At 35.9% G+C, this 26,350-nt stretch overlaps 1 protein-coding gene across 2 annotated transcripts in view; it reads left to right on the forward strand.

Annotated features, from left to right (window-relative positions):
* Positions 1-26,350, forward strand: part of MSH4 (mutS homolog 4) — an 86,016-nt gene that overhangs the window by 25,914 nt on the left and 33,752 nt on the right. For both annotated transcript variants that reach the window (XM_082612768.1, XM_082612769.1), the window contains exons 8-9: positions 2,086-2,153; positions 19,638-19,712. In XM_082612768.1, coding sequence (XP_082468894.1) covers positions 2,086-2,153; positions 19,638-19,712 — 143 coding nt within the window. The remainder of the gene's footprint in view (positions 1-2,085; positions 2,154-19,637; positions 19,713-26,350) is intronic.

The following is a 26,350-nucleotide window of genomic DNA, read 5'->3' on the forward strand; positions in this document are numbered from 1 at the left end:
TTGTATTCTGTTGTTCCAAAGATTATAATGTTCTATATGATGAGATTTTAATGAAAAACTTGGATTTTATTTGAAGCTTTAGTTTTCATATATTTTAAGTTTTATAATTCCTTATAACAGAAAGTTTTAAATTGGCATCTACAAATGTTAAATATTTCTATATTTTCTTTATCTTGACAGTTTATAATTTATCTTAACATGTAATAAAGTAGGAGAGCAGGAATACAGAACAAGGGTAATTTTTATAGTTTATTAAAATATGAGAATGTGAACCTCATAAAAAGTACAGTATGTACTTTCTTGTAGGCATTCTACAATAAGGATGAAAACATGAAGATTAAGTTATAAGTTTTTGTCCTCAGGGATCTTACATTCATGTTAGAGACACAGAACTCTAAATACATAAATATGATACAGTGTGAAAAACACAATAATAATTTAATATTTTGTGGAAACATAGAGGAGGGAGCTGGGATAAATATAGAATCCAGGATTCACAGAGATAATATTTTAGCTCTGTCTTAAGGGAATGAGTAGGATTTTGACAACAGGAGAATTCTAGAAATGATACTCAAGACAAAGGGAACATGCCTGAGCAATGTATGTTGATGTGCATAGGGGTAACAAAAATGTTTTTTGGATGCAGTGGCTGGGATAAAGATCCGGTATGGGTGCTGCTGACTGTGATCTTGAACAGTCATTACTTTCTAGGGTACACTTGTTTTTCTGGGAAGTTGAGGAAGGTAGAGTTAACATAAGCTTCTGCAGTTATACTTACATTACATTGTTATAAAAGAACTTGATGTATTTAAGGCATGGCCAGTAGTTATTTATGACTTGAAGCCTTGGGGAATTGCAGGAAATGAGAATTGGGGCTGGTTTATGAAAAGCCTTTATATAATGCTAAGAAATTTGGATTTTATCCTGAAATCAATAGGGAGGTGATGATTCTAAACCAGGAGAGTAATATATATGGTCAAATCCTTATTTTAGAAACATTGTTTGTTTGTTACAGTAGATTTGGGGAGAGGAAGAAGGAAGAGACTGAAAAAGAGGCCAATCTATGTGAGGGCTTAAGAGAGTCTGACTAGTGGACTCACATGTAAAATGTCATGGTAGTATAATATAATAGTATAACAGTATAATAGTATACTCAGCCTATTTACTCTAATTTTTTAACCACAGTTTTAACATAATTACCATAGAAGTGGTAATTTAGAAAGAGGCACAGCTCTAGAGGTAGGCAAACTGAAGAACATCAAAAGTTTGAACAAGAAAGAAGTGACATAAAATTTTTGTATTTAGTTCTTTTTTTTTAAAGGATAACAGTTTGGGGCCACTTTGTGAAAGTATCAATAAGTTTACACAAAAACTTTTGGGATCACACATTACAATGATGATAATAACCATGAGTCATTAAGAAATAGTTACTATAGTTTAAGGTAAAGAAAAAAACACCTGAGGACATTTAAAAGGGATAGATTCCAATTATCTATACATATACTTTTATAGTGTACTTGAAGCTGGAAAATGAGTTGAGAAGAATAAAATAACAGTTTTGAGCTCTGGTATATGCAAGGTACTTTACACATATTATTGCATTTAATCCTCACTACAACCCTAGGAGGAAGATGTTATTATCCACATTTAAAAGATGAGAACAACTAAAGTTCAGAGAAGTTATGTAACTTTTGGAAGGTTATATGGTTAGTGGTTGAACTATGCTTTCAAACTAATCTTCTCTGATCTTTTAAGTATCATGTAGAAAAGTTAGAAGTCAAAAAGGTGGGAAGAAAATTATGATAAGCAATATCTAAAAGTCAGAGAAGTAGAGTTTCAAGAAGGAAGGGGTGATCAACAGTGGCAAAATTTGAAGACAAGTTCTGAGTAATCAGAATTAGGAAAAGACCACTAGAATTTATTATTTTACTCCTGGTAAATGTAAGATATGAAGATAATTCAAACAAGTAATATTTGCACGTAAAACTGTTCTGTTTTATTACTTGAGGATAATATTTTACATAGTGTATATTTTAAAAATGTAACAAAGTTTAACTGCTCATAGTTTCTGTTTGTTTGTTTCAGTTATAGCAAGATTTCTTGATACAGAGCAGCTTCTTTCTGTTTTAGTCCAAATTCCAAAGCAAGACACGGTATGTTTATGTATAAATTATATGTTATATTGTTATACCTTATGTGATATAACTTGTCTTAATATGTAACAATTGGAAAATATGAAAATCTTTTGGAAAAGTACTTCATTATTAATATCTGGAGTATTATGCCTTTTTAAAGGAAACTTTTTTCCTCAGTGTATTATCATATATGATATACTTAAAATGAAAAGTTTCTTAGGTGAGGAATTGGTATAGTTTCATTAATCAAATATTTACTTAAAGAATTTGGATATAGTTTTCAAAAACCTTAGATTATAGTAATTTGCTTAATAAATTAGAGAAAAATTGTTTTAGTTCCAAACGTCCTTTAAAAGGTGATCATTATGTGAAGTTTGATTAGTTTTCAAATATGCTTAACATTTAAGAATGAAACAAAGTCTTTGGATATTTTACAAATTTAAATACTTAGTGCCATATATACAATGGAATATTACTCAGCCATAAAAAGAAACAAAATTGAGTTATTTGTAGTGAGGTGGATGGACCTAGAGTCTGTCATACAGAGTGAAGTAAGTCAGAAAGAGAGAAACAAATACTGTATGCTAACACATATATGTGGAATCTAAAAAAAAAAAGTGGTACTGATGAACCTAGTGGCAGGGTAGGAATTAAGATGTAGACATAGAGAATGGACTTGAGAACATGGTGGGGGAAGGGTAAGCTGGGATGAAGTGAGAGAAGCATCAACATATATACACTACCAAATGTAAAATAGTTAGCTAGTGGGAAGCAGCAGCATAGCACAGGGAGATCAGCTTGGTGCTTTGCGATGACTTAGAGAGGTGGGATAGGGAGGGTGGGAGGGAGGCTCAAGAGGGAGGAGATATGGGGATATATGTATGCATATGGCTGATTCACTTTATTGTACAACAGAAACTAACACAGTATTGTGAAGCAATTATATTCCAATAAAGATCTATTAAAAAAATAATAAGTAAATACTTAGTGCCTATAGGCACATTCTATAAAGAAAGTAATAGATGGTTTTCATTCTTCCATTTAAGGTGAATTGAAAAATATTTACTTTAATGAAATACATGTACAGTTGACTGTTGAACAATGCAGGGGTTGGAGTGCCCCCCTCCCCGCCCCCCATACAGTTGAAAACCCACACAGGTGTGTAACTTTACAGTCAGCCCTCTGCATAGGAGGGTTCTGCAACTGGATTGTGTCATACTGTATTTTTTGAATAAAATCCACCTATGAGTGGACCCGCACCGTTCAAACCCATGTTGTTCAAGGGTCACCTGTATATTTTTGCTCGTGTGCTTAAAAAGGAAAGACGTCTTGTACATCAGTAAAATTTGATTTAAAATTTGATTACTTTGCAAATCCATTGAAGGCTTATCTATGTTTAAGAAGCCTTTCCATATTGTAGAGATAATACTCAAGGTTCATTTGCAATAAAAACATTATATGGAAACGTTTTGGCTGTTGGGCAGGCAGAGAATTGGAAGTTTCCTTAAATAATTGAAACACCTTAAAATTCAATATATGCAAATGAGAGGTAACCTAGAATAACTGATGTCTGGAACAAAATTAGTTGGTTTCATACAATGAGGTTAGAAGCATTCCTTCCTCTTCAATTTTCTCATAGTGCTTGTGTAAAACTGGTACTATTTCTTCCTTAAATGTTTGGTAGAATTCACAAATGAAGCCATTAAAACTTGGAATTTTCTTTGTAGGAATGTTTTTGACTCTAAATTCAACTTCTTAAATATTTAATAGATATGATGCTATTCAGGTTACCTGTTTCTTCTTCTTCTTCTTTTTTTTTTTGGCCACGCAGCTTGTGGGATCTTAGTTCCCTGACCAGGGATTTGAACCTACAACCTCAGAAGTGAAAGTGCAGAGTCCTAACCACTGAACCACCAGGGAATTCCCAGAATATGTTACTTTTAATTAGGGTGTTTATTTCATTTGTACTTACTGAGATTATTGATATGTTTTGATTTAAATCTGCCATCATGGTACGTTTTTTCTATTTGCTTTCTTTTCCTTTTCTTCTGCCTTCTTTTGGATTAATTGAATATTTTTTATGACCCCATTTTACTCCTCTGTTGATTTATTGGATAGAACTCATTGTTTTGTTATTTTAATGGTTGCTTTCAGGTTTATAGATTACATCTTTAGCTGAATTCAGTCTACCTTCAAATAATATTACATCACTTCACATATGGTATAAGAACCATAGAGTAGTGGCAACAGAAGCAAAAATAACAGAAGTTGGGAGTACATCCAACTAAAAAACTTCTGCACAGCAAAAAAAAAATAACCAATAAAATGAAAATGTAACTCCAGAATTGGAGAAAATATTTGCAAATCATATATCTGATAAGGAGTTAATATTCAAAATATATAAAGAACTCATATAACTCAATAGCAAAAAAACAAACAATCTGATTAAAAAATGGTCAGAGGAACCAAATAGATATTTTTCCAAAGAAGACATATGAATGACTAGCAGGTGCGTGAAAAGGTGTTCAGCATCACTAATCATCAGGGAAATGCAAATCAAAACCACAATGAGATATCACCTCTCACTTTTTTAGAATGTCCGTCATCAAAAGGATGTAAGATAGCAAGTGTTGGTGAGGATGTGGAGAAAAAGGAACCCTTGTGCATTACTGATGGAATGTAAATTAGTGCAGCTAAATTTATGGAAAAGAGTATATAGCAGTTCCTCAAAAAATTAAAAAAAATAGAACTACCATATGATCTAGCAATCCCACTTCTAAGTATATATCCAAATGAAATAGAAGCAGGATGTCTAAGAGATATCTGCACTCCCATGTTCATTGCAGCATTATTCACAATAGCCAAGATACACACACACAGAGACACACACTGGAATATTATGCAGTCGTGAGAAAGAAGGAAATACTTCCATTTGTGGCAACGGGGATAGCACTGAGGGCATTATGCTAAGTGAAATAAGCCAGACAGAAAATGATAAATACTGCTTGGTTTCGCGTATGAGAAATCTAAAAAAAAAAAAAAAAAAAAAAGCAAACTTACAGAAAGTGAGAGTAGAAAAGTTGTTGCCAGGGCTTGCAGATCAGGGAAATAGGAAGAGGTTGGTAAAAGGGTACAAACTTTCAACTATAAGATGAATAAGATCTGCAGATCAAATATAAAACATGGTGACTATAGTTGATAACACTGTATTGTATAATTGAAATTTGCCAAGAGAGTAAATCTTAAATGTTCTCACATACAAAAAGAAAGATAAATACGTGAGGTGATGGATGCGTTAATTAACTAGATGGGGGGATCCTTTTTCAATGTATATGTACATCAAATCACCACAATGTACACTTTAAATATATTACAATTTTATATGTCAGTTATACCTCAATAAAGCTGAAAAAGAAAACCTTAATGGTAGTATGCTGCCATTCCTCCCATTCCTCCCACTGGGCTATTGTCATATATTTTATTTCTACATATATCACACAGTTTATTTTTTAAAATATAACAGCTTTATCAAGGTAGAATTCACAAAGCATATACTTAACCCATTTGAAGTATATACAGTTTAACCATGTTTTGTATATTCATCGTTGTACAACGAACACTACAGTCAATTTTAGAATGTATTCATCACCCCAAAAAGCAATGCTGTACCCATTAGCAATCACTTTCCATCCCTCCCAATCCTCTTCCCACCAGTTCTTGGCATTTCTAATCTATCTGTTCGTTTAGATTTGCCTATTCTTGACATTTCATATAAATAGAATCACACAATATGTAGTCTCTTATGTTTGGCTTTTTTCACTTAGCATAATGTTTCAGGTTAATTCATAGTGTAGCATACATCAATATTTGATTCTTTTTATTGATAAATAATATTCCATTGTATAGATACAGCACATTTTGTTTATCTGTTCATCAGTTGATGAACATTTGAGTTGTTTGCACTTTTGATTATTAATAATGCTGCTATGAATATTTATATACAAGTTTTTGTGTGGATGTAAGTTTTGTTTATCTTGGATCTATACCTAGAGTGGAATTGCTGGCTCATATGGTAACTCTATGTTTAATTGTTTGAGGAACTGCCAGACTGTTTTCCAAAGTGACTATCGTTCTACATTTTCACCAGCAGTCTATGAGGGTCCCCACATCCTTGCCAACATTTGTTATTATCTGACTTTTTGATTCTAGTCATCCTAGTGGGTATGAAGTAGTCTCTTGTGGTTTTTATTTGCATTTCGCTGATATGACTAATGATGTTGAGCACCTTTTCTTGTGCTTATTGGCCATTTGTATATCTTCCTTGGAGAAATGTTTACTCATATCCTTTGCTAATTTTTGATTGGATTGTCTTTTTATTATTGAGTTGTAAGAGTTCTTTATATATTCTGGATATAAGTCCCTTATTGTATATATGATTTACAAATATTTTCTACCATTTATTGGGTTGCCTTTTCATTTTCTTGATATATCCTTTGATATTACATGTTAATTCCCTTCCAGAAGGATGACTCTTTAGCTTTCTTTCCTTTTCCTTCTATAAACATGGACACTTCCCTACTTCCCCTCACCCAGTAAGGTTATAACATAATTTTAGTTAGATCAAAATGATTATGACTATCCATGCTACACAGAACTGAGCATGCACAACTTTTTACATTTTTCCCCCAGAATTAATAACTTTTTTTGTGTGTGGTTTACCTTGTACTTTTACTGATTCAAGCATAGATGTTTTCACCAACTATATAAATATCCTTTCAGTATATTCTAAATATCCTCTCAGTATTCATTCATTCACTTCAGGTACTCAGTCACTTTCAACCTCTGGAAGATGTCACTCCCACAGGTTTCAAACTTGTTCCAATCTGGATTGGTTACCTCTCTTGCACTAGTATACAGCTATGACCCCAGATTTCTCTTCAACATCATTGTTTGTCTTTCCTATGTTGGATCTCTTTTTTTTTTAATATTTGTTTATTTATTTTATTTTTGGCTGCATTGGGTCTTAGTTGCGGCACGCAGGATCCTCCACTGTGGCGCACAGGGTCCTTGTTGCAGCACATGGGCTTCTCTCTAGTTGTGGCCCACATGGTCAGTAGTTGCAGCGCGTGGGCTTACCTCTCAGCATGTGGGATCTTAGTTCCCCGACCAGGGATCCAACTCACGTCCCCTGCATTGAAGGGTGGATTCTTAACCACTGGACCATCAGGGAAGTCCTGGATCTCTTGTTTTTTATATCCCAAGTCTTCCTCTGTTTTGACTTACTCTCTTCTTTTCATGGAGCACATTTTTTAGTAACTTTTTGAGAAAGAGTGAGACTTTATATGTCTGAAATGTTTTCTCATTTCCTCATGATTGATTGATAGTTTCGCTGAAAATAGAATTCGTCAGGAAGTAATTTTCCTTCAGAATTTAGGAGGCATTTCCCCACTGTCTTGTAGCTTATAATATTCCTATTGAGAAGTTGAAACCATTGAGACTCCTGAATTTTGGATATGACTGACATATTTGCCCCCTCCATTCTCTGGAAGCATGTAAGACCTTTTGGTTTCAGCATCTTTAGAAAGTGAAAATAAAAATTAAATAAAATCTCAAATCTTCAGAAAATTTGCAAGTACATTACAAAGAACTCTTCTTTTTTTTTTTTTTTTTTTTTTTTTCAGTACACGGGCCTCTCACTGTTGTGGCCTCTCCCGTTGCAGAGCACAGGCTCCGGACGCGCAGGCTCAGCGGCCATGGCTCACGGGCCCAGCCGCTCCGTGGCATGTGGGATCTTCCTGGACCGGGGCACGAACCCGTGTCCCCTGCATTGGCAGGCGGACTCTCAACCACTGCGCCACCAGGGGAGCCCCAAAGAACTTTTTTTCCTGAAAATTTTAAGAGTTAGTTGCTGACATGATGCTCTGTCACTCTCAAATACGTTAGTATTTCTTACAACAAGGCTATTCTCCTATTCAACAACAGTGAACCTTCAAAATAAGGAAATTAATGATGATAATACCATTTAATAACATTTAATCCTCAGACCCCATTCAAGTTTTTCCAATTTTGTCAATAATATCTCTTATTATTTTTTTAAGATGTATTTATTATTTATTTATTTATTTTTGGCTGCATCGGGTCTTAGTTATGGCATGTGGGATCTTCGTTGAGGCATGCGGGATATTTTGTTGTGGCGCACAGGCTGTTGCAACGCGCAGGCTTCTCTCTAGGTGTGGGATGCAGGCTCCAGGGCACGTGGGCTCTGTAGTTATGGCATGTGGGTTCCATAGCGTGTGGGCTCTGTAGTTTGCAGCATACAGGCTCTCTAGTTGAGGCATGCATGAGCTTAGTTGCCCTGCAGCATGTGGGATCTTAGTTCCCTGACCAGGGATCGAACCTGCATCCCCTGCATTTTAAGGCGGATTCTTTACCACTAGACCACCAGGGAAGTCCTGCCAATAATGTCCTTTATAGAAAAAGGATTCAGTTAAGAATCAAGCATTGCCTTTAGTTTTTGTGTTTATTTAGTCTTCAATCATCACCTTGACACTTGAAAATTATGGGTATGTATTTTCGCTCAATTTGGGTTTGTCTGATGTTTCCTCATCATTAGATTCAGGTAATATTTTATTATAGGAAAGAATTAATTATCAGATTATACCTGAGAGCAGTCTCTTTGTTGTCACCTTGTGTAATGTGTAGTATTACACAGTCATACATATTCATGATTTAGTTGCGCTGGCTATAAGAATTAGTAATATACCATTGACCCTTGAACAACATGAGGCTTAAGGGTGCTGACCCCCTGCAAATTGAAAATCCTCATATAATTTTTGACTTCCCCCAAACTTAACTATTGATAGCCTACTGTTGACTGGAGTCCTTACTGATAACATAAACAGCTGATTAATACATATTTTGTATGTTATATGTTTTTATACTGTATTCATACAATAAAGTAAGCTAGAGAAAAGAAAACATTATTAAGAAAATCATAAGGAAGAGAAAATACATCTCCAGTACATATGTGTATTTATTGAAAAAAATCTGCGTTTAAGTGGACCCATGCAGTTCAAACCTGTGTTGTTCAAGGGTCAGCTGAACATGTTTTTGCATTAGACTGTTTCTGGTTATATTAAGAAAGGAATATCAGTTTAGCCAACTAGCTCTCTGGGAAATATCTGTGATTAAATAACCAGCTTCTGTAATCAGTTTGACTGTCAGGTTTTAGAAAAGCCCAGTGGGCTAAGTGTAAGGTAATTCTGTAAACTGAGAATCTGGCATCTTTTTTTCCAGTCTAGAAAAGGCAATCTGTAACTAGCTCCATAAGGTTTTTATGGGCCAGTGTTACTTCCCACCCTTTTTAGTTTTGGGGGCATCAGTCATAGTTGTACATTTTTTCCTTAACCAGCACATCTGTCCTTTGTGGAGGCTTTTTAAAACATACTTTCCATACCTGAAACTAACACAACATTGTAAATCAACTATACTCCAATAAAACATTTTAAAAAAAGGAAAAAAATAAAGTAAAAAAAATACTTTTCAGATGAGATGTACTAACTTTTAAGGAAACTTAAGCAATATATTGACTTTATACATAATTCATGAATTTCAGTATTCCTTATACTGTTTCTCAGTTGCTGTTTCCTTAACCATCTGAAGATATATTTTAAATGAGGCTTTTCCTTCATTTAATATAAGCGTATATATATATATATATCTTAATTAAACATGATATTTACTAAATTAATTCAGACTTGTGCTGGTTAAATTGCATTATTTGCTTAAGCTTGCGGGTGAACTAAATGTTCTTTTGGCTGAATTTTATGATTGGCTTAAACTTCTGAATGTTCTCTGAAAATTTCCAGTATGCAATTGTTTGCCTAAGATGAATTCTCATATTTTCTCTTTAAGAATATTGATTTTAGAAAATGCATATTTTCTGATCATAAGTATTCATTGAGAATAAAACTTAAATTTATTATTTTAATTAATCCAAATGTCTTTTCTTTTTATGCAGTGTTTATAACCTTACAATTTAATGTATTGCATTAAGAATGTTTGTGTTTTCCATTATAAACATCCAAAATACTTCCTGCAACATTTGAAAACCTTGATATCAAAGAATTTTTTTCAAGTTTTTACCCAAGTTTCTTTGCTTTGTTTTGAATAACTTAATTTTTTTCCATTGATTTCAGACTGCCATATAGAGTATGTAGTACATGGCTCCTTCTTTAATTAATTCAACAAGTTATTTTCCCAAGCATTGTAATGAGTGCTAGGGATACAGTAAGAAGTAAATCTCTAATCCAAAGGAATTTATCATTCATTTTGAGATTTTGGTTAAAAAAAAGCAATTACAGCATAGTATTATCAGGAACTGTAAGGTATCTGATATTCTACCCTACTTGAAAGCTAACAAGTTAGCCTGCCACAGTTTCATACATGCTGACAGAAGACACAGACTCCTAGGTCAGAGAGAAAGGACTTTATACTCACAATGGCAATATCCAGAGTATCAACATTTTCTTGCACTGATTCTCCAAGCTCCTTTTCCCACAGGACGATGTGAAGAGGGCTAGGTGATACCTGCACATACAGAGTTTTACAGGAGAGAATTGCTGATCTTAGGGAACCTGAATCTTTTATAATGGGCAGTAAGCATATTTGTCTGCTATTATGCAGAGAGGCACCATCTTTATCTTCTGAGACTGTAAGCAAACCTGCCCTTTGCTGTAGAAGGAGACATTATATCTTTCAAGGCTATTCACTATATAAATATCCTTGAAAAGTCTGTCCAGAACAAAGGCAGTCAGTGCCTTTGCTCATAAGATATGCAAAAACACAAAAGGCCAGTAGAGAATTGTCTCCCAGTTCTCCACGAAGAAACTCTTTCTCTTCTTGGCTTTGAAGAAGCAAGCTGTAAAGAGACTGTATTAGTGTTCTATTGCTGCATAACAAATGACCTCAACTAGAGCAGCTTAAAACTACACATATTTATTATCTCACAGTTTCTGTCAGTTAGGAGTCTATGCATATCTTAGCTTGGTTCTCTGCTTAGGGTCTTACAAACTGTAGTTAAAGTGTCATTCAGGGCTGGATACTCATCTGGAGTACTCACCTAGGGAAGAGTCTGCCTCTCTGCTCATGTGGTATGGGCAACACTTAATACCTTGCAACTGTAAGATTCATTGCTGTTTACTTTTTCAAAGCCATTAAGGTAGGAAGAGATTGGAAGGAGAGACAGAGAAAGAAGAAACAGGAAATCACTAATGATATAAGAGGTTAAGAGAGTACCTGTGTAAATATAGTAAGACAACTCCTCCACAGCAGGATTTCTCAAACTTGGCACTGTTGACATGTTGGGATGGATAATTCTTTTACTGTTCTGTGCATTCTAAAATGTTTAGCAGTATTCATAGCTTCTACCCACTAGATGCCAATAGAATCCAATTGTTATACCCAATTGTTACAGCCAGAAATGTATTCAGGCATGACAACAGTGAACACCCATGTGATGACCACTCAGGTAAAGGAACAGATATTGCCAGTACTTCAGAACTCCCCTTCTGTTCCTTCCTGTTCATTATTGTCTACCTCCCTCCAAAAAGAAACCACTTTTTATTAATTACTTTTTTGTTTTTCTTTATAACTTAGTTTTACCTGTTCTTTTAAAAACTTGAAATATAAGGAATCATTCAGTGTGTATTTTTTATATCTGCCTTCTTCTATCCAACATTGTGTTTGTAAGATTTAGTCATGTTGTTGCATGTAGCTGTAGCTCATTTATTTCCATTGCTATATAATATTCCACTGTATGAGTATGCCATTATTCAGTTCACTGTTGTTGGACTTCTGAGTTGTTGGCAGGTTTTGGCAATTAGAAATAATACTGCTTAATTATTTTATACCTGCTTCTTAATAAAATTTTGGACATATTTTTATTGGGTACATAGGAATGGAACTTCTGAGTCTTGAGGTGTATCTTCAACTTTAGTTGAACTTTTGGCAAACATGATGTTTGCCAAAATGTTTTTCAAAATGATTGTACTAATCTACAGTCCCATCAGGAGGGTATGAGAAGTCCCATTGCTCTTATCCAAAACCTGATATTGTCAGTTTAAAAATCTTAGCCATAGTGGTTGGTAGATAATAGTATTTCATTGTGGTTTTAATTTGCTTTTTCCTGTTAATGAGGTTGAATACCCTTTCATATGTATATTGACAATTTGACTATCTTCTTTTGTGAAGGTCTTGCCCATTTTTCTATTGAGTTATCATCTTTTATGATTTGTAGAGCTGTTTATATAAGCCCTTCGTTGCTTCTGTGTTGTGAATATCTTCTCCCACTTTGTAATTGGCTTTTTTTGCTCAGTATTGTGGAGTAGACATTGTTGGTGTGCCACCCACATCCCCTTGGCATTCACTTTTGTGTATGGAAGACATCTCACTGCAAGCAAGCTGAAACTTTCTGCCTGAGGACTTTCTCTGGCCACCGGAGAGACTAGAGAGTAATCAGGAAGTTGCTGACCCAGTGATAGGTCTTGACAAATACTGAACTGAAGTTGGTGAACAATTGCCCCATTTTCCTTACCTCTGGAAGTAGTTTCTGAAGCTTACTTTACACCATCTCTGAGAGGTCTCCAGCATGATTGAGCCATGGTACCATACACTGGTAACTGGATCATCATTACATCCTATATTGATGTTCTTCCCTTGCCTTCTTACTTCCCCACTCTCTTGCCTATACTTCCTGGAATTACTTTTCAAATAAATTATTTGGTTTCTAAAAATTGGTTTTTGGAGAACCTATCCTGCGTCAGTGGTGTCTTTTGATGAATAGAAATTCTTTTTCTATGATTCATTATTTTATATATATTATGAAACAGTCACCACAGTAAGTATAGTTAACACTCATCCCCATGCATAGTTTTAAATTTTTTTCTCGTGATGAGGACTTTAAGATCTACACTCTTAGTAACTTTCAAATATGCAATACAGTGTCATTAACTATAGTTACCATGCCGTATATTACATCACCACGACTTATTTATTTTATAGCTGGAAGTTTGTACCTTTTGACCTTCTCCCATTTTGCCTCTCCCCCACATCCTAACTCTGGCAACCACCAATCAGTTCCCTGTATTTATGAGTTTGGTTTTTTGTTTGTTTTTAGATCCATGTATAAGTGAGATCATGTGGTATTTGTCTCTGTCTGACTTATTAGAAGTCTTTAATTTAAATATAGTCTACTTTATTTTTTTCCTTTATAGTTAGTGTTTGTTGTATCCTGCTTAAGAAGTCTTTACCTACCCCAGTGTCTTGATTGTACCTGTGGGATTTTAATTTATGAAGATCACTGAGTGATGACATGGAGAGGCTAATGCCATTTAAAGGCTATATGTATATATATACTTTTAAAATCTAAACTTATTTATTTATTTTTGGCTGCATTGCGTCTTTGTTGCTGTGTGCGGGCTTTCTCTAGTTGCGGTGAGCGGGGGCTACTCTTTGTTGTGGTGCACGGGCTTCTCATTGCGGTGGCTTCTCCTGTTGTGGAGCACAGGCTCAGTAGTTGTGGCACATGGACTTAGTTGCTCTGTGGCATGTGGAATCTTCCCAGGCCAGGGCTCGAACCCATGTCCTCTGTGTTGGCAGGCGGGTTCTTAACCACTGCACCACCAGGGAAGTCCAAAGGATATTCTTATTACTTAAAATTCCTGAGAGAAAGAAGTACGTCATGCAGAATCACATGGGGAGGTACCAGGATTACTCAGGAGGTGGAGGACTGGGGGAAAAATATTGCAAAACCTTAAATTACTGCAGTAGTAGGAACTTGTTAGGTGAAAACATCCCCTATTTGGTAAGAAGCAAAACACAGATGGTGGGATTTGTGGTTGGAGTATTTTAATGTGATTTTTGTGTGCCCACAAAAACCAGACCATGGGGGAGATGTAAACAACTTGGCCATTAGTTTGAACCTGTGATTAATGTGTGCCAAATCATCAGTTATGAAACTTATAAAAGTTTGGTTAGAATATCCAAGGTAATGAAGATATTCTTCTTTGTTATATTCCAGATGCTTTATTGTTTTATGTTTAGATTTACAGTCCACCTGGAATTGATATTTGTATGTGGTGTGAAGAAGGGGCCATATTTAATTTTTTCTTGTACAGATTCATAATTGTATTGGTACCATTTATGGAGAAGACTTTCCTTTGCCTACTGCTCCACAGTCAACCTTTGTCATAAATCAAGTGCCCATATATGATTTTCTTTCTAGACTCTATTCTATACCATTGGACTCTCTGTCTGCCCTTGTGCTGATACCACAGTTTCTTAATTACTCTATTATAAGTTGATATTCATTAGAGTTAGTCTTTCCATGCTGTTCTTCTTCAAGAGTATCTTGGCTATTTTTGGAAGATGTTCTTCTTCAGTAATAGTGATGATAATTGTCTTATGTTTGGTGAATTTTATTTATTTTTAATATTCCAGTTAGTTTCAGAGATTCGTTATAAGAGAGCACGAGATAACTTGTTTTGGGGCTAACAACATTCATTTGAGTATTTCTTCTAAATTGATCCATATAGTCTTAGAAAAGTTCAGGTATTTTGCAATGGGGATATAGGTTAGGAGGCTTCAAAGAGAAATCGCTCATAGCTATACAAGCTTACCTCAGGAAACAAGAAAAATATCAAATAAACAACCTAACGTTACACCTAGAGCAACTAGAGAAAGAAGAACAAACAAAACCCAAAGTTAATGGAAGAGCAGAAATAAATAGAGACTAAAAAAACAGTAGAAAAGATAACAAAACTAAAAGCTGGTTCTTTGAAAAGATAAACAAAATTGATAAATCTTTAGCCAGACTCATCAAGAAAAAAAGGGAGAGGGCTCAATTCAATAAAATTAGAAATGAAAAAGAAGTTACAACCGACACCACAGAAATACAAAGGGCCATAAGAGATTACTACAAGCAACTATATGCCAATAAAATGGACAACCTAGAAGAAATGGACAAATTCTTAGAAAGATAAGAAATGGACAAATTCTTAGAAAGATACAATCTCCCAAGACTGTACCAGCAAGAAGTAGAAAACATGAACAGACCAGTTACAAGTACTGAAATTGAATCTGAGATTAAAAACCTCCATTCAAACAAAAGTCCAGGACCAGATGGCTTCACAGGGGAATTCTATCGAACATTTAGAGAAGAGTTAACACCTGTCCTTCTGAAACTATTCCAAAAAATTTCAGAGGAAGGAACACTTCCAAACTCATTCTATAAAGCCACCATCACCCTGATATCAAAAACAGACAACAATACCATAAAGAAAGAAAAGTACAGGCCAGTATCACTGATGAACATAGATGCAAAAATCCTCAACAAAATTCTAGCACACCGAATCCAACAATACGTTAAAAGGATCATACACCATATTCAAGTGGGATTTATCCCAGGGATGCAAGGATTTTTCAATATCTACAAATCATTCAGTATGAGATACCACACTAACAAAATGAAGAATAAAAATCATGTGATCATCTCAGATGCAGAAAAAGCTTTTGATAAAATTCAACATCGATTTATGATAAAAACAGAAAGTGGGCATAGAGAGAACCTACCTCAACATATTATAAAGGCCATATATGACAAATCCACAGCTAACATCATACTCATTGGTGAAAAGCTGAAAGCATTTCCTCTAAGATCAGGGACAAGACCAGGATGTCAACTCTCGCCACTTCTGTTCAACATCATTTTGGAGGTCCTAGCCATGGCAATCAGAGAAGAAAAAGAAATAAAAGGAATCCAAATTGGAAAAGAAGAAGTAAAACTGTCACTGTTTGCAGATGACACGATAGCAGACTTAGAAAATCCTAAGATACTAGAGCTTATCAATGAATTTGTTAAAGTTGTAGGATACAAAAGTAATAAACAGAAATCTGTTGCATTTCTATACACTAACAATGAAAGTTCAGAAAGAGAAATTAAGGAAACAGTCCCATTTACCATCACATCAAAAAGGATAAAATACCAGGAATAAACCTTTCTAAGGAGGCAACAGACCTGTACTCCAAAAACTGAGACACTGATGAAAGAAACTGAAGATGACGCAAACAGATGGAAAGATATCCATGTTCTTGGATTGGAAAAATCAATATTGTCAAAATGACTATACTACCCAAGGCAATCTACAGATTCAGTGCAATCCTTATCATATTACCAATGGCATTTTTCACAGAACTAGAACAAAATTTTAAAAAATTTGTATGGAAACACAAAAGACCCTGAATAGCCAAAGCAATCTTGGAAAGAAAAGTGGAGCTGGAGGAAGCAGGTTCCCTGACTTCAGACTGTACTACAAAGCTACAGTAATCAAAACAGTGTGGTACTCATACAAAAGTAGAGATATATAGATCAATGGAACAGGATAGAAAGCCCAGAGATAAACCCATGCACTTATGGTCAATTAATCTATGACAGAGGAGGCAGGAGTATGTAATGCACAAAAGACAGTCTCTTCTGTATTTTAACAATAAGTGGTGCTGGGAAAACTGGACACCTACATGTAAAAGAATGAAATTAGAACATTCTCTAACACCACACAGAAAAATAAACTCAAAATGGATTAAAGTCCTAAATGTAAGACCAGGTACTATAAAACTCTTAGAGGAAAACATAGGCAGAACACACTTTGACATAAATCACAGCAGTATCTGTGGATCCATCTCCTAGAGTAATGGAAGTAAAACCAAAAATAAATAAATGGGACCTAATTAAATTTAAAAGTTTTGGTGCAGTAAAGGGAACCATAAAAAAAGAAAAAAGACAACTTACAGAATGGGAGAAAAATATTTGCAAATGATGCGACCGACAAGGGATTAATCTCCAAAATATACAAACAGCTCATACAGCTCAATATCAAAAAACAAACAGCCCAATCAAAAAATGGGCAGAATGGGACTTCCCTGGTGGTCCAGTAATTAAGAATCCACCTTGCAATGCAGGGGATGCCAGTTCGATCACTGGTCAGGGAACTAAGATCCCACACACTGCAGGGCAACTAAGCTTGCATGCTACAACTAGAGAGTCTGTGTGCCGCAGCTACAGAGCCCATGCTCTCTGGAGCCCATGCGCCACAGCTACAGAGCCCACGTGCTCTGGAGCCCACATGCCACAACTAGAGAGAAGCCTGTGCACTGCAATGAAGAACCTGCATGCTGCAATGAAATATCCTGCATGCCGCAACTAACACCCAACACAGACTAAATAAATAAATAAATAAATAAATTTTTTAAATGGGCAGAAGATCTAAAAAGACATTTTCTCAAAGAAGACATACAGATGGGCAAAAAGCACATGAACATTGCTAATTACATTGCTAATTAGAGAAATGGAAATTAAAACTTCAATGAGGTATCACCTCACACCAGTCAGAATGGCCATGATTAACATTCTACAAATAATAAATGCTGGAGAGGGTGTGGAGGAAAGGGAACCCTCCTACACAGTTGGTGGGAATGTAAATTGGTACAGCCACTATGGAGAACACTATGGTGGTTCCTTAAAAAACTAAAAATAGAGCTACCATATTATCCTGCAATCCCACTACTAGGCATATATCTGGAGAAAAACAATCCAAAAAGATAACATGCACCAAGGGACTTCCCTGGTGGCACAGTGGTTAAGAATCCACCTGCCAGTGCAGAGGACATGGGTTCGAGCCCTGGTCTGGGAAGATCCCACATGCTGCAGAGCAGCTAAGCCTGTGTACCACAACTACTGAGCCTGTGCTCTAGAGCCTGCAAGCCACAACTACTGAAGCCCGTGCACCTAGAGCCCGTGCTCCGCAACAAGATAAGCCACCGCAATGAGAAGCCCACGCACCGCAACAGAGTTACCCCTACTCGCTGCAGCTAGAGAGCCCACGTGCATCAATGAAGACCCAATGCAGCCAAAAATAAATAAATAAATTTATTAAAGGAAAAAAAAACAGTAGCCAAGACATGGAAGCAACCTAAGTGTCCATTGACAGATGAATGAATGGATAAAGAAGATGTCATGTATACACATGCAGACACACACACACACACAATGGAATACTAGCCATAAAAAAGAATGAAATTATGCCATTTGCAACAACATGGATGGACCTAGAGATTATCAAGATAAGTGAAGTAAGTAAGACAGAGAAAGAAAAAATACCATATGATATCACTTAGGTGGAATCCAAAGAATGACACAATGAACTTATTTACAAAACAGAACTGGACTCACAAACATAGAAAACAAACTTGTGGTTACTAAGTGGGAGAGGGGGAGGGATAAATTAGGAGTTTGGGATTAAAATATACACATTACTATATATAAAATAGAAAACCAGCAAGGGCCTACTATAGCACATGGAACTATACTCAATATCTTGTAATAACCTATAATGGAAGAGAATGTAAAAAAAGAATATGTATTACATATTATTTAATCTTTATATATTCTTGATATTTTTATATATATGTAAAACTGAATCACTTTGCTGTACACTTGAAACTAATACAACATTGTAAATCAACTATATGTCAATAAAAATAAAACAGCTCTATATCAAGCACATTACATCATAATTGTAATATCCTAAAACTCCTTGTCAGTATTGGTAAATTAGTCCATTCACAAACATTCCTCATTTCCCCAGGTTTAGTACCAATGTTTGGCTTTGGAGATGGTATGATTTGATTTTTTTAAAATTTATTTATAGGGCTTCCCTGGTGGTGCAGTGGTTGAGAGTCCGCCTGCCGGTGCGGGGAGTGCGGGTTCGTGCCCCGGTCCGGGAGGATCCCGCATGCTGCGGAGCGGCTGGGCCCATGGGCCGTGGCCTCTGGGCCTGCGCGTCCGGAGCCTGTGCTCCGCGGCGGGAGGGGCCACGGCGGTGAGAGGCCCGCGTACCAAAAAAAAAAAAAAAAAAAAAAAAAATTTATTTATAAAATTTAGAATGTTGATGTTGCTTTATTTTGAAAAACTATAATTAGTTTGGACCACTGGAATTATGAAAATTGTTTTACTTGCATAAACAGGAACCGATGAGGGAAATTCATGTTCTATAACTATCTGGGAGGTTTGGATTCAGTTTTTCAAGTATCATCCATTTATCAGTGTCTTTTCTGCCTTTTAAAATTAATCTTAGTCTCTTAGTGCTGGTCAGTATTGAATTGTATCTCCTTTTGCTACTGTGGGTTAAGCTGGACACAAAGGGTTTTATATAGAAATGAAAGTTGGATACAGTGAGGTGAACTCTTCTCACTGTCAGACTCACAGGAGACTAGTGTATTAGGCTTATCATGATGGGTCAGTAATTTGTAATCATTGTCTAGGCTGTTATCCTGCCTAGGTTGATAAATAAAAATGTATGGGAAATGTAAGTGTAGAATGTTCAAGAAGAAAACCCATTAATGTGTTAAATATTTATGGTGTCCACATTTGGATTTTTATCTTAATAGGTTAATGCAGCTGAATCAAAGATAACAAATTTAATATACCTAAAACATACCTTGGAACTCGTGGATCCTTTAAAGGTAATTTTTATGTGTATATGTTGTTTAAAACATATCTAGCATCAGTTTTTTTAAACTTTTTGTTTTGAAAAAATTTCAAACAGTAAGTTGTGAGAATAGTATAATGAATTCCCATATTCTCTCTCTTTCCACACACAGCACACAAACATATTATTGTCCTTATTATTACCTTACTGAACCATTTGAGAATAAGTTGCAGTACCTAAATACTAAAGTGCATATCTCCTAAGAACAAAGATGTTCTCTTGCATAACCACAATATGATTTAAAAATTCAGGATATTTAACATTGGTAAAATACTATTAAGTTGACCCTTGAACAATATGGGGGTCAGGAACACCAACCCTGTGTGCAGTGGAAATTCTGCATATAACTTATTGTTGGCCCTTTGAATATTCAGTTCCTCCACATCCACAGTTCCTCTGTATCTGCAGTTCCATATCTGCAGATTCAACTAACCACAGATCATGTAGTACTGTGGTATTTATTGTACTATTGAAAAAAATCCACCCATAACTGGACCCTCACAGTTCAAACCCGTGTTGTTCAAGGATCAACTGTATATTATATATAGCCTATATTCACATTTTTCCAGTTGTCCTAATACTGTTCTTTATGTTATTTTTTTTTCCTGGTACATTATCCAGTAAAGGACCATGGATTGTATTTAATGTCATGTTTCTTTACACTTTTTTAAAGTGAAAAGTTTCTCAGCCTTGCTTTGCCTTTTGTGATATTGACATCTTGAAGAGTAAGGGTCAGGGTTTTTTTTAATATCTTTATTGGAATATAATTGCTTTCCAGTGTTGTGTTAGCTTCTGTTGTGCAACAAAGTGAATCAGCTATAAGTATACATATATCCCCATATCCCCTTCCTCTTGCGCCTCCCTCCCACCCTCCTTGTCTCACCCCTCTAGGTGGTCACAAAGCATCGAGCTGATCTCCGTGTGCTATGCAGCAGCTTCCCACTAGCCATCCATTATACATTTGGTAGTGTATATATGTCAGTGCTACTCTCCCATTTTGTCTCAGCTTCCCCTTCCCTCTCTCTGTCCTCAAGTCCATTCTCTACATCTGCACCTTTATTCCTGCCCTGCCTCTAGTTTCATCAGTACCGTTTATTTAGATCCCATATATGTGTGTTAGCATACGATATTTCTTTTATTCTTACTAACTTACTTCACTCTATGACACTCTAGGTCCATCCACCTCAGTACACATAACTCAATTTCACTCCTTTTTATGGCTGAGTAATATTCCATTGTATATATGTGCCACATCTTCTTTATCCATTCATGTGTTGATGGACATTTAGCTTGCTTCCATGTCCTGGCTATTGTAAATAGTGCTGCAATGAACATTGTGGTACATGACTCTTTTTGAATTATGATTTTCTCAGGGTATGTGCCCAGTAGTGGGATTGCTGGGTCATTTGGTAGTTCTATTTTTAGTTTTCTAAGGAACCTCCATATTGTCCTCCATAGTGGCTATATCAATTTACATTCCCACCAACAGTGTAGGAGGAAACCCTTTTCTCCACACCCTCTCCAGCATTTATTGTTTGTACATTTGTTGATGATGACCATTGTGACCAGTGTGAGGAGATACCTCATTATGGTTGTTTGCACTTCTCTAATGATTAGTGATGTTGAGCATCTTTTCATGTGTTTCTTGGCAATGTGTATGTCTTCTTTGGAGAAATGTCTATTTAGTCTTCTGCTCATTTTTGGATTGGGTTCTTTGTTTTTTTGATATTGAGTTACAGAGCTGCTTGTATATTTTGGAGATTAATCCTTTGTCAGTTGCTTCGTTTGAAAATATTTTCTCCCATTCTGAGGGTTATCTTTTGGTCCTGTTTATGGTTTCCTTTGCTGTGCAAAGCTTGAAGTTTAATTAGGTCCCATTTGTTTACTTTTGATTTTATTTTCATTACTCCAGGAGGTGGGTCAAAAAAGATCTTGCTGTGATTTATGTCATAGAGTGTTCTGCCTATGTTTTCCTCTAAGAGTTTGATAGTGTCTGGCCTTACATTTAGGTCTTTAATCCACTTTGAGTTTATTTTTGTATATGGTGTTATGGAGTGTTCTAATTTCATTCTTTTACATGTAGCTGTCCACTTTTCCTAGCTCCACTTATTGAAGAGCCTGTCTTTTCTACACTGTATATTCTTGCCTCCTTTGCCAAAGATAAGGTGACTATATGTACGTGGGTTTACCTCTGGGCTTTCTGTCCAGTTCCATTGACCTATATTTCTGTTTTTGTGCCAGTACCATACTGTCTTGATTACTATAGCTTTGTAGTATGTCTGAAGTCAGGGAGCCTGATTCCTATGTTCCGTTTTTCTTTCTCAAGATTGCTTTGTCTATTCGAGATCTTTTGTGTTTCCATACAAATTGTCAATTTTTTTGTTCTAGTTCTGTGAAAAATGCCACTGATAATTTGATGGGCATTACTTTGAATCTGTAGCTGCTTTTGGTAATGTAGTCACTTTCACAATATTGATTTTTCCAATCCAAGAACATGGTATATCTTTCCATCTGTTTGTATCATCTTTGATTTCTTTCATCAGTGTCTTGTAGTTTTCTGCATACAGGTTTTTTGCCTCCTTAGGTATGTTTATTCCTAGGTATTTTATGTCTTTGTTGCAATGGTAAATGGGAGTGTTTCCTTGATTTCTCTTTCTGGTTTTTTGTTGTTAATGTATAGGAATGCAAGAGATTTCTGTGCATTCATTTTGTATCCTGTTACTTTACCAAATTCATTGATTAGCTCTAGTAGTTTTCTGGTGGCATCTTTAGGATTTTCTATGTATAGTATCATGTCATCTGTAAACAGTGACAGTTTTACTTCTTCTTATCCTATTTGGATTCATTTCATTTTTTTTTCCCTTCTCTGACTGCTGTGGCTAAAACTTCCAAAAGTATGTTGAATAATAGTGGTGAGAGTGGGCAACCTTGTCTTGTTCCTGATGGTAGAGGAAATGCTTTCCGTTTTTCACCATTGAGAATGATGCTGGCTGTAGGTTTGTCATATATGGCTTTTATTATGTTGAGGTAGCTTCCCTCTATGCCCACTTTCTGGAGAGTTTTTATCCTAAATGGGTGCTGAATGTTGTCAAAAGCTTTTCCTGCATCTATTGAGATTATCATATGGTTTTTATACTTCAGTTTCTTAATATGGTGTATCACATTGATTGATTTGCATATATTGAAGAATCCTTGCATTCCTGGAATAAACCCCACTTGATCATGGTGTATGATCCTTTTAATGTGCTGTTGGATTCTGTTTGCTAGTATTTTGTTGAAGATTTTTGCATCTATGTTCCTCATTGATATTGGCCTGTAGTTTTCTCTCTTTGTGACATCTTTGTCTGGTTTTGGTATCAAGGTGATGGTGGCCTCGTAGAATGAGTTTGGGAGTGTTCCTCCCTCTGCTATATTTTGGGAGAGTTTGAGAAGGATAGGTGTTAACTCTTCTCTAAATGTTTGATAGAATTCGCCTGTGAAGCCGTCTGATCCTGGACTTCTGCTTGTTGGAAGGTTGTTAATCACAGTTTCAATTTCACTGCTTGTGATTGGTCTGTTCTTGTTCTCTATTTCTTCCTGGTTCAGTCTTGAAAAGGTATAACCATACTTCTGTAAGAATTTGTCCATTTCTTCCAGGTTGTTCCTTTTATTGGCATATAGTTGCTTGTAGTAGTCTCTCATGATCCTTTGTTTTTCTGCAGTGTCAGTAGTTGCTTGTCCTTTTTCATTTCTAATTCTGTTGATTTGAGTCTTCTCCCTTTTTTTTTCTGATGAGTCTGGCTAATGGTTTATCAATTTTGATTATCTTCTCAAAGAAGCAGCTTTTACTTTTATTGATCTTTGCTATTGTTTCCTTCATTTTTTTTAATTTATATCTTATCTGGTCTTTATGATTTCTTTCCTTCTGCTGACTTTGAGTTTTTTTGTTCTTCTTTCTCTAATTGCTTTAGATGTAAGGTTAGGTTGTTTGAGATTTTTCTTGTTTCTTGAGGTAGGATTGTGTTGCTATAAACTTCCCTCTTAGAACAGCTTTTGCTGCATCCCATAGGTTTTGGGTCATTGTGTTTTCATTGTCATTTGTTTCCAGGTATTTTTTGATTTCCTCTTTGATTTCTTCAGTGATCTCTTGGTTGTTTAGTAGCATATTGCTTAGCCTCCATGTGTTTGTATTTTTTTACAGATTTTTTTCCTGTAATTGATATCTAGTCTCATAGTGTTGTGGTTGGAAAAGATGCTTGATACGATTTCAATTTTCTTAAATTTACCAACGCTTGATTTGTGACCCAAGATACAGTTTATCCTGGAGAATGTTCCATGAGCACTTGAAAAGAAAGTGTATTCTATTGTTTTTGGATGGAATGTCCTATAAATATCAATTAAGTCCATCTTGTTTAATGTGTCATTTAAAGCTTTTTTTTCCTTATTTATTTTCTGTTTGGATGATCTGTTGATTGGTGTAAGTGGGGTGTTAAAGTCAGCTACTATGATTGTGTTACTGTTGATTTCCCATTTTATGGCTGTTAGCATTTGCCTTATGTATCGAGGTGCTCCTATGTTGGGTGCATAGATATTTACAATTGTTAAATCTTCTTCTTGGATTGGTCCCTTGATCATTATGTAGTGTCCTTCCTTGTCTCTTGTAATAGTCTTTATTTTAAAGTTTATTTTTTCTGATATGAGTATTGCTACTCCAGCTATGTTTTGATTTGCATTTGCATGGAATATCTTTTCCCATCCCCTTACTTTCAGTCTGTATGTGTCCCTTGTTCTGAAGTGGTCTCTTGTAGACAGCATATATGTGGGTCTCGTTTTTGTATCCATTCAGCCAGTCTGGGTCCTTTGGTTAGGGTATTTAATCCATTTATGTTTAAGGTAATTATTGAAAAGTATGTTCCTTGTACCATTATCTTAATTGTTTTGGGTTTGTTTTTGTAAGTCCTTTCCTCCTCTTGTGCTTCCTGCCTAGAGAAGTTCCTTTAGCATTTGTTGTAAAGCTGGTTTGGTGGTGCTGAATTCTCTTAACTTGTTTGTCTGTAAAGCTTTTGATTTCTCCGTCGAATCTGAATGTGATCCTTGCTGGGTAGAGTAATCTTGGTTGTAGGTTTTCCCCTTTCATCACTTTAAATATATCTTCCCACTCCCTTCTGGCCTGTAGAGTTTCTGCTGAAATATCTGCTGTTAATCTTATGGGGATTCCCTTGTATGTTTTTTGTTGCTTTTCCCTTGTTGCTCTTAATATTTTTTCTTTGTGTTTAATTTTTGTTAGCTCGATTAATATGTGTCTCGGCATGTTTCTCCTTGGGTTTATTCTTTATGGGACTCTCTGTGCTTCCTGGACTTGGGTGGCTATTTCCTTTCCCATGTTGGGGAATTTTTCAACTATAATCTCTTCAAATATTTTCAGCCCCACTTTTTTTTCTTCTTCTTCTGGGACGCCTATAATTTGAATGTTGTTGTGTTTAATGTTGTCCCAGAGGTCTCAGAGGCTGTCCTCCATTCTTTTCATTCTTTTTTCTTTACTCTGTGACATTTATTTCCACCATTTTATTTTCCAGCTCTCTAGTCTGTTCTTCTCCCTCAGTTATTGTGTTATTGATTCCTTCTAGAGTGTCTTTTATTTCAGCTATTGTGTTGTTCATTAATGTTTGTTTGCTCTTTAGTTCTTTTAGGTCCTTGTTAAACGTTTCTTGTATTTTCTGTGTTCTGTTTCCAAGATTTTGGATCATGTTTACTATCATTACTCTGAATTCGTTTTCAGTTAGTTTGCCTATTTCCTCTTCATTTATTTGGTCTTGTGCGTTTTTATCTTGCTCCTTTGTCTGTAAGATATTTCTCTGTCTTCTTATTTTGTCTAATATACAGTATTTGAGGTCTCTTTTCCCTAGGCTGCAGGGTCACAGTTCCTCTTACTTCTGTTCTCTGCCCCCAGTGGTGGTGTTGGTCCAGTGTCTTGCGTAGGCTTCCTGATGGGAGGGACTGGTGCTTGCGTTCTGGTGGGTGGAGCTGAGTCTTTTCCCTCTGATGAGCAGGGCCGTGTCAGGTGATTTGTTTTGGGGTGTCTGTTAGCTTAGTATGACTTTAGGTAGTCTGTGTGCTGATGGGTGGGTTTGTGTTCCTGTCTTGTTTGTTGTTCGGTATGATGTGTCCAGTGCTGGGAGCTGCTGGCACTTGGGTGTACCTGGGTCTTAGATTCAGATAGAGGCCTCAGTGAGAGCTCTTGGCAGTTAATCTTCCCTGGGACCGGGAATTCTCTGGTGGTCCAGCATCCTGGACCCAGTGCTGCCACTCCAGAGCCTCAGGCCCATCTTCTGGTCAAGGAACCAGGACCCTGCAAGTCACTTGTTCTGGCAATAAAGGGGATTAAAAAAAAAAAAAAAAAGACTAACAAAACCCCAGACAAATGGTAAAAAGTAAAATCAAACAAATGCAAACAGAAACAAGGAAACATGCCACACACACAGAAAAGAAACAAAAACAGAACCAAATAAATCAAATAACAAGAGAACAACCAGACAAACAGAAGAACCCCAGAATGAAATCAAACAATTCAGAGGAAAGCTGACAAAAACCCAAAACCAAAAAACAAAACCAAAGCAGAATTCTAACTGAAGA

The sequence above is a fragment of the Mesoplodon mirus genome (genome assembly GCF_964341445.2).
Source record: "Mesoplodon mirus genome assembly, chromosome: 3".
NCBI lineage: Eukaryota > Metazoa > Chordata > Mammalia > Artiodactyla > Ziphiidae > Mesoplodon > Mesoplodon mirus.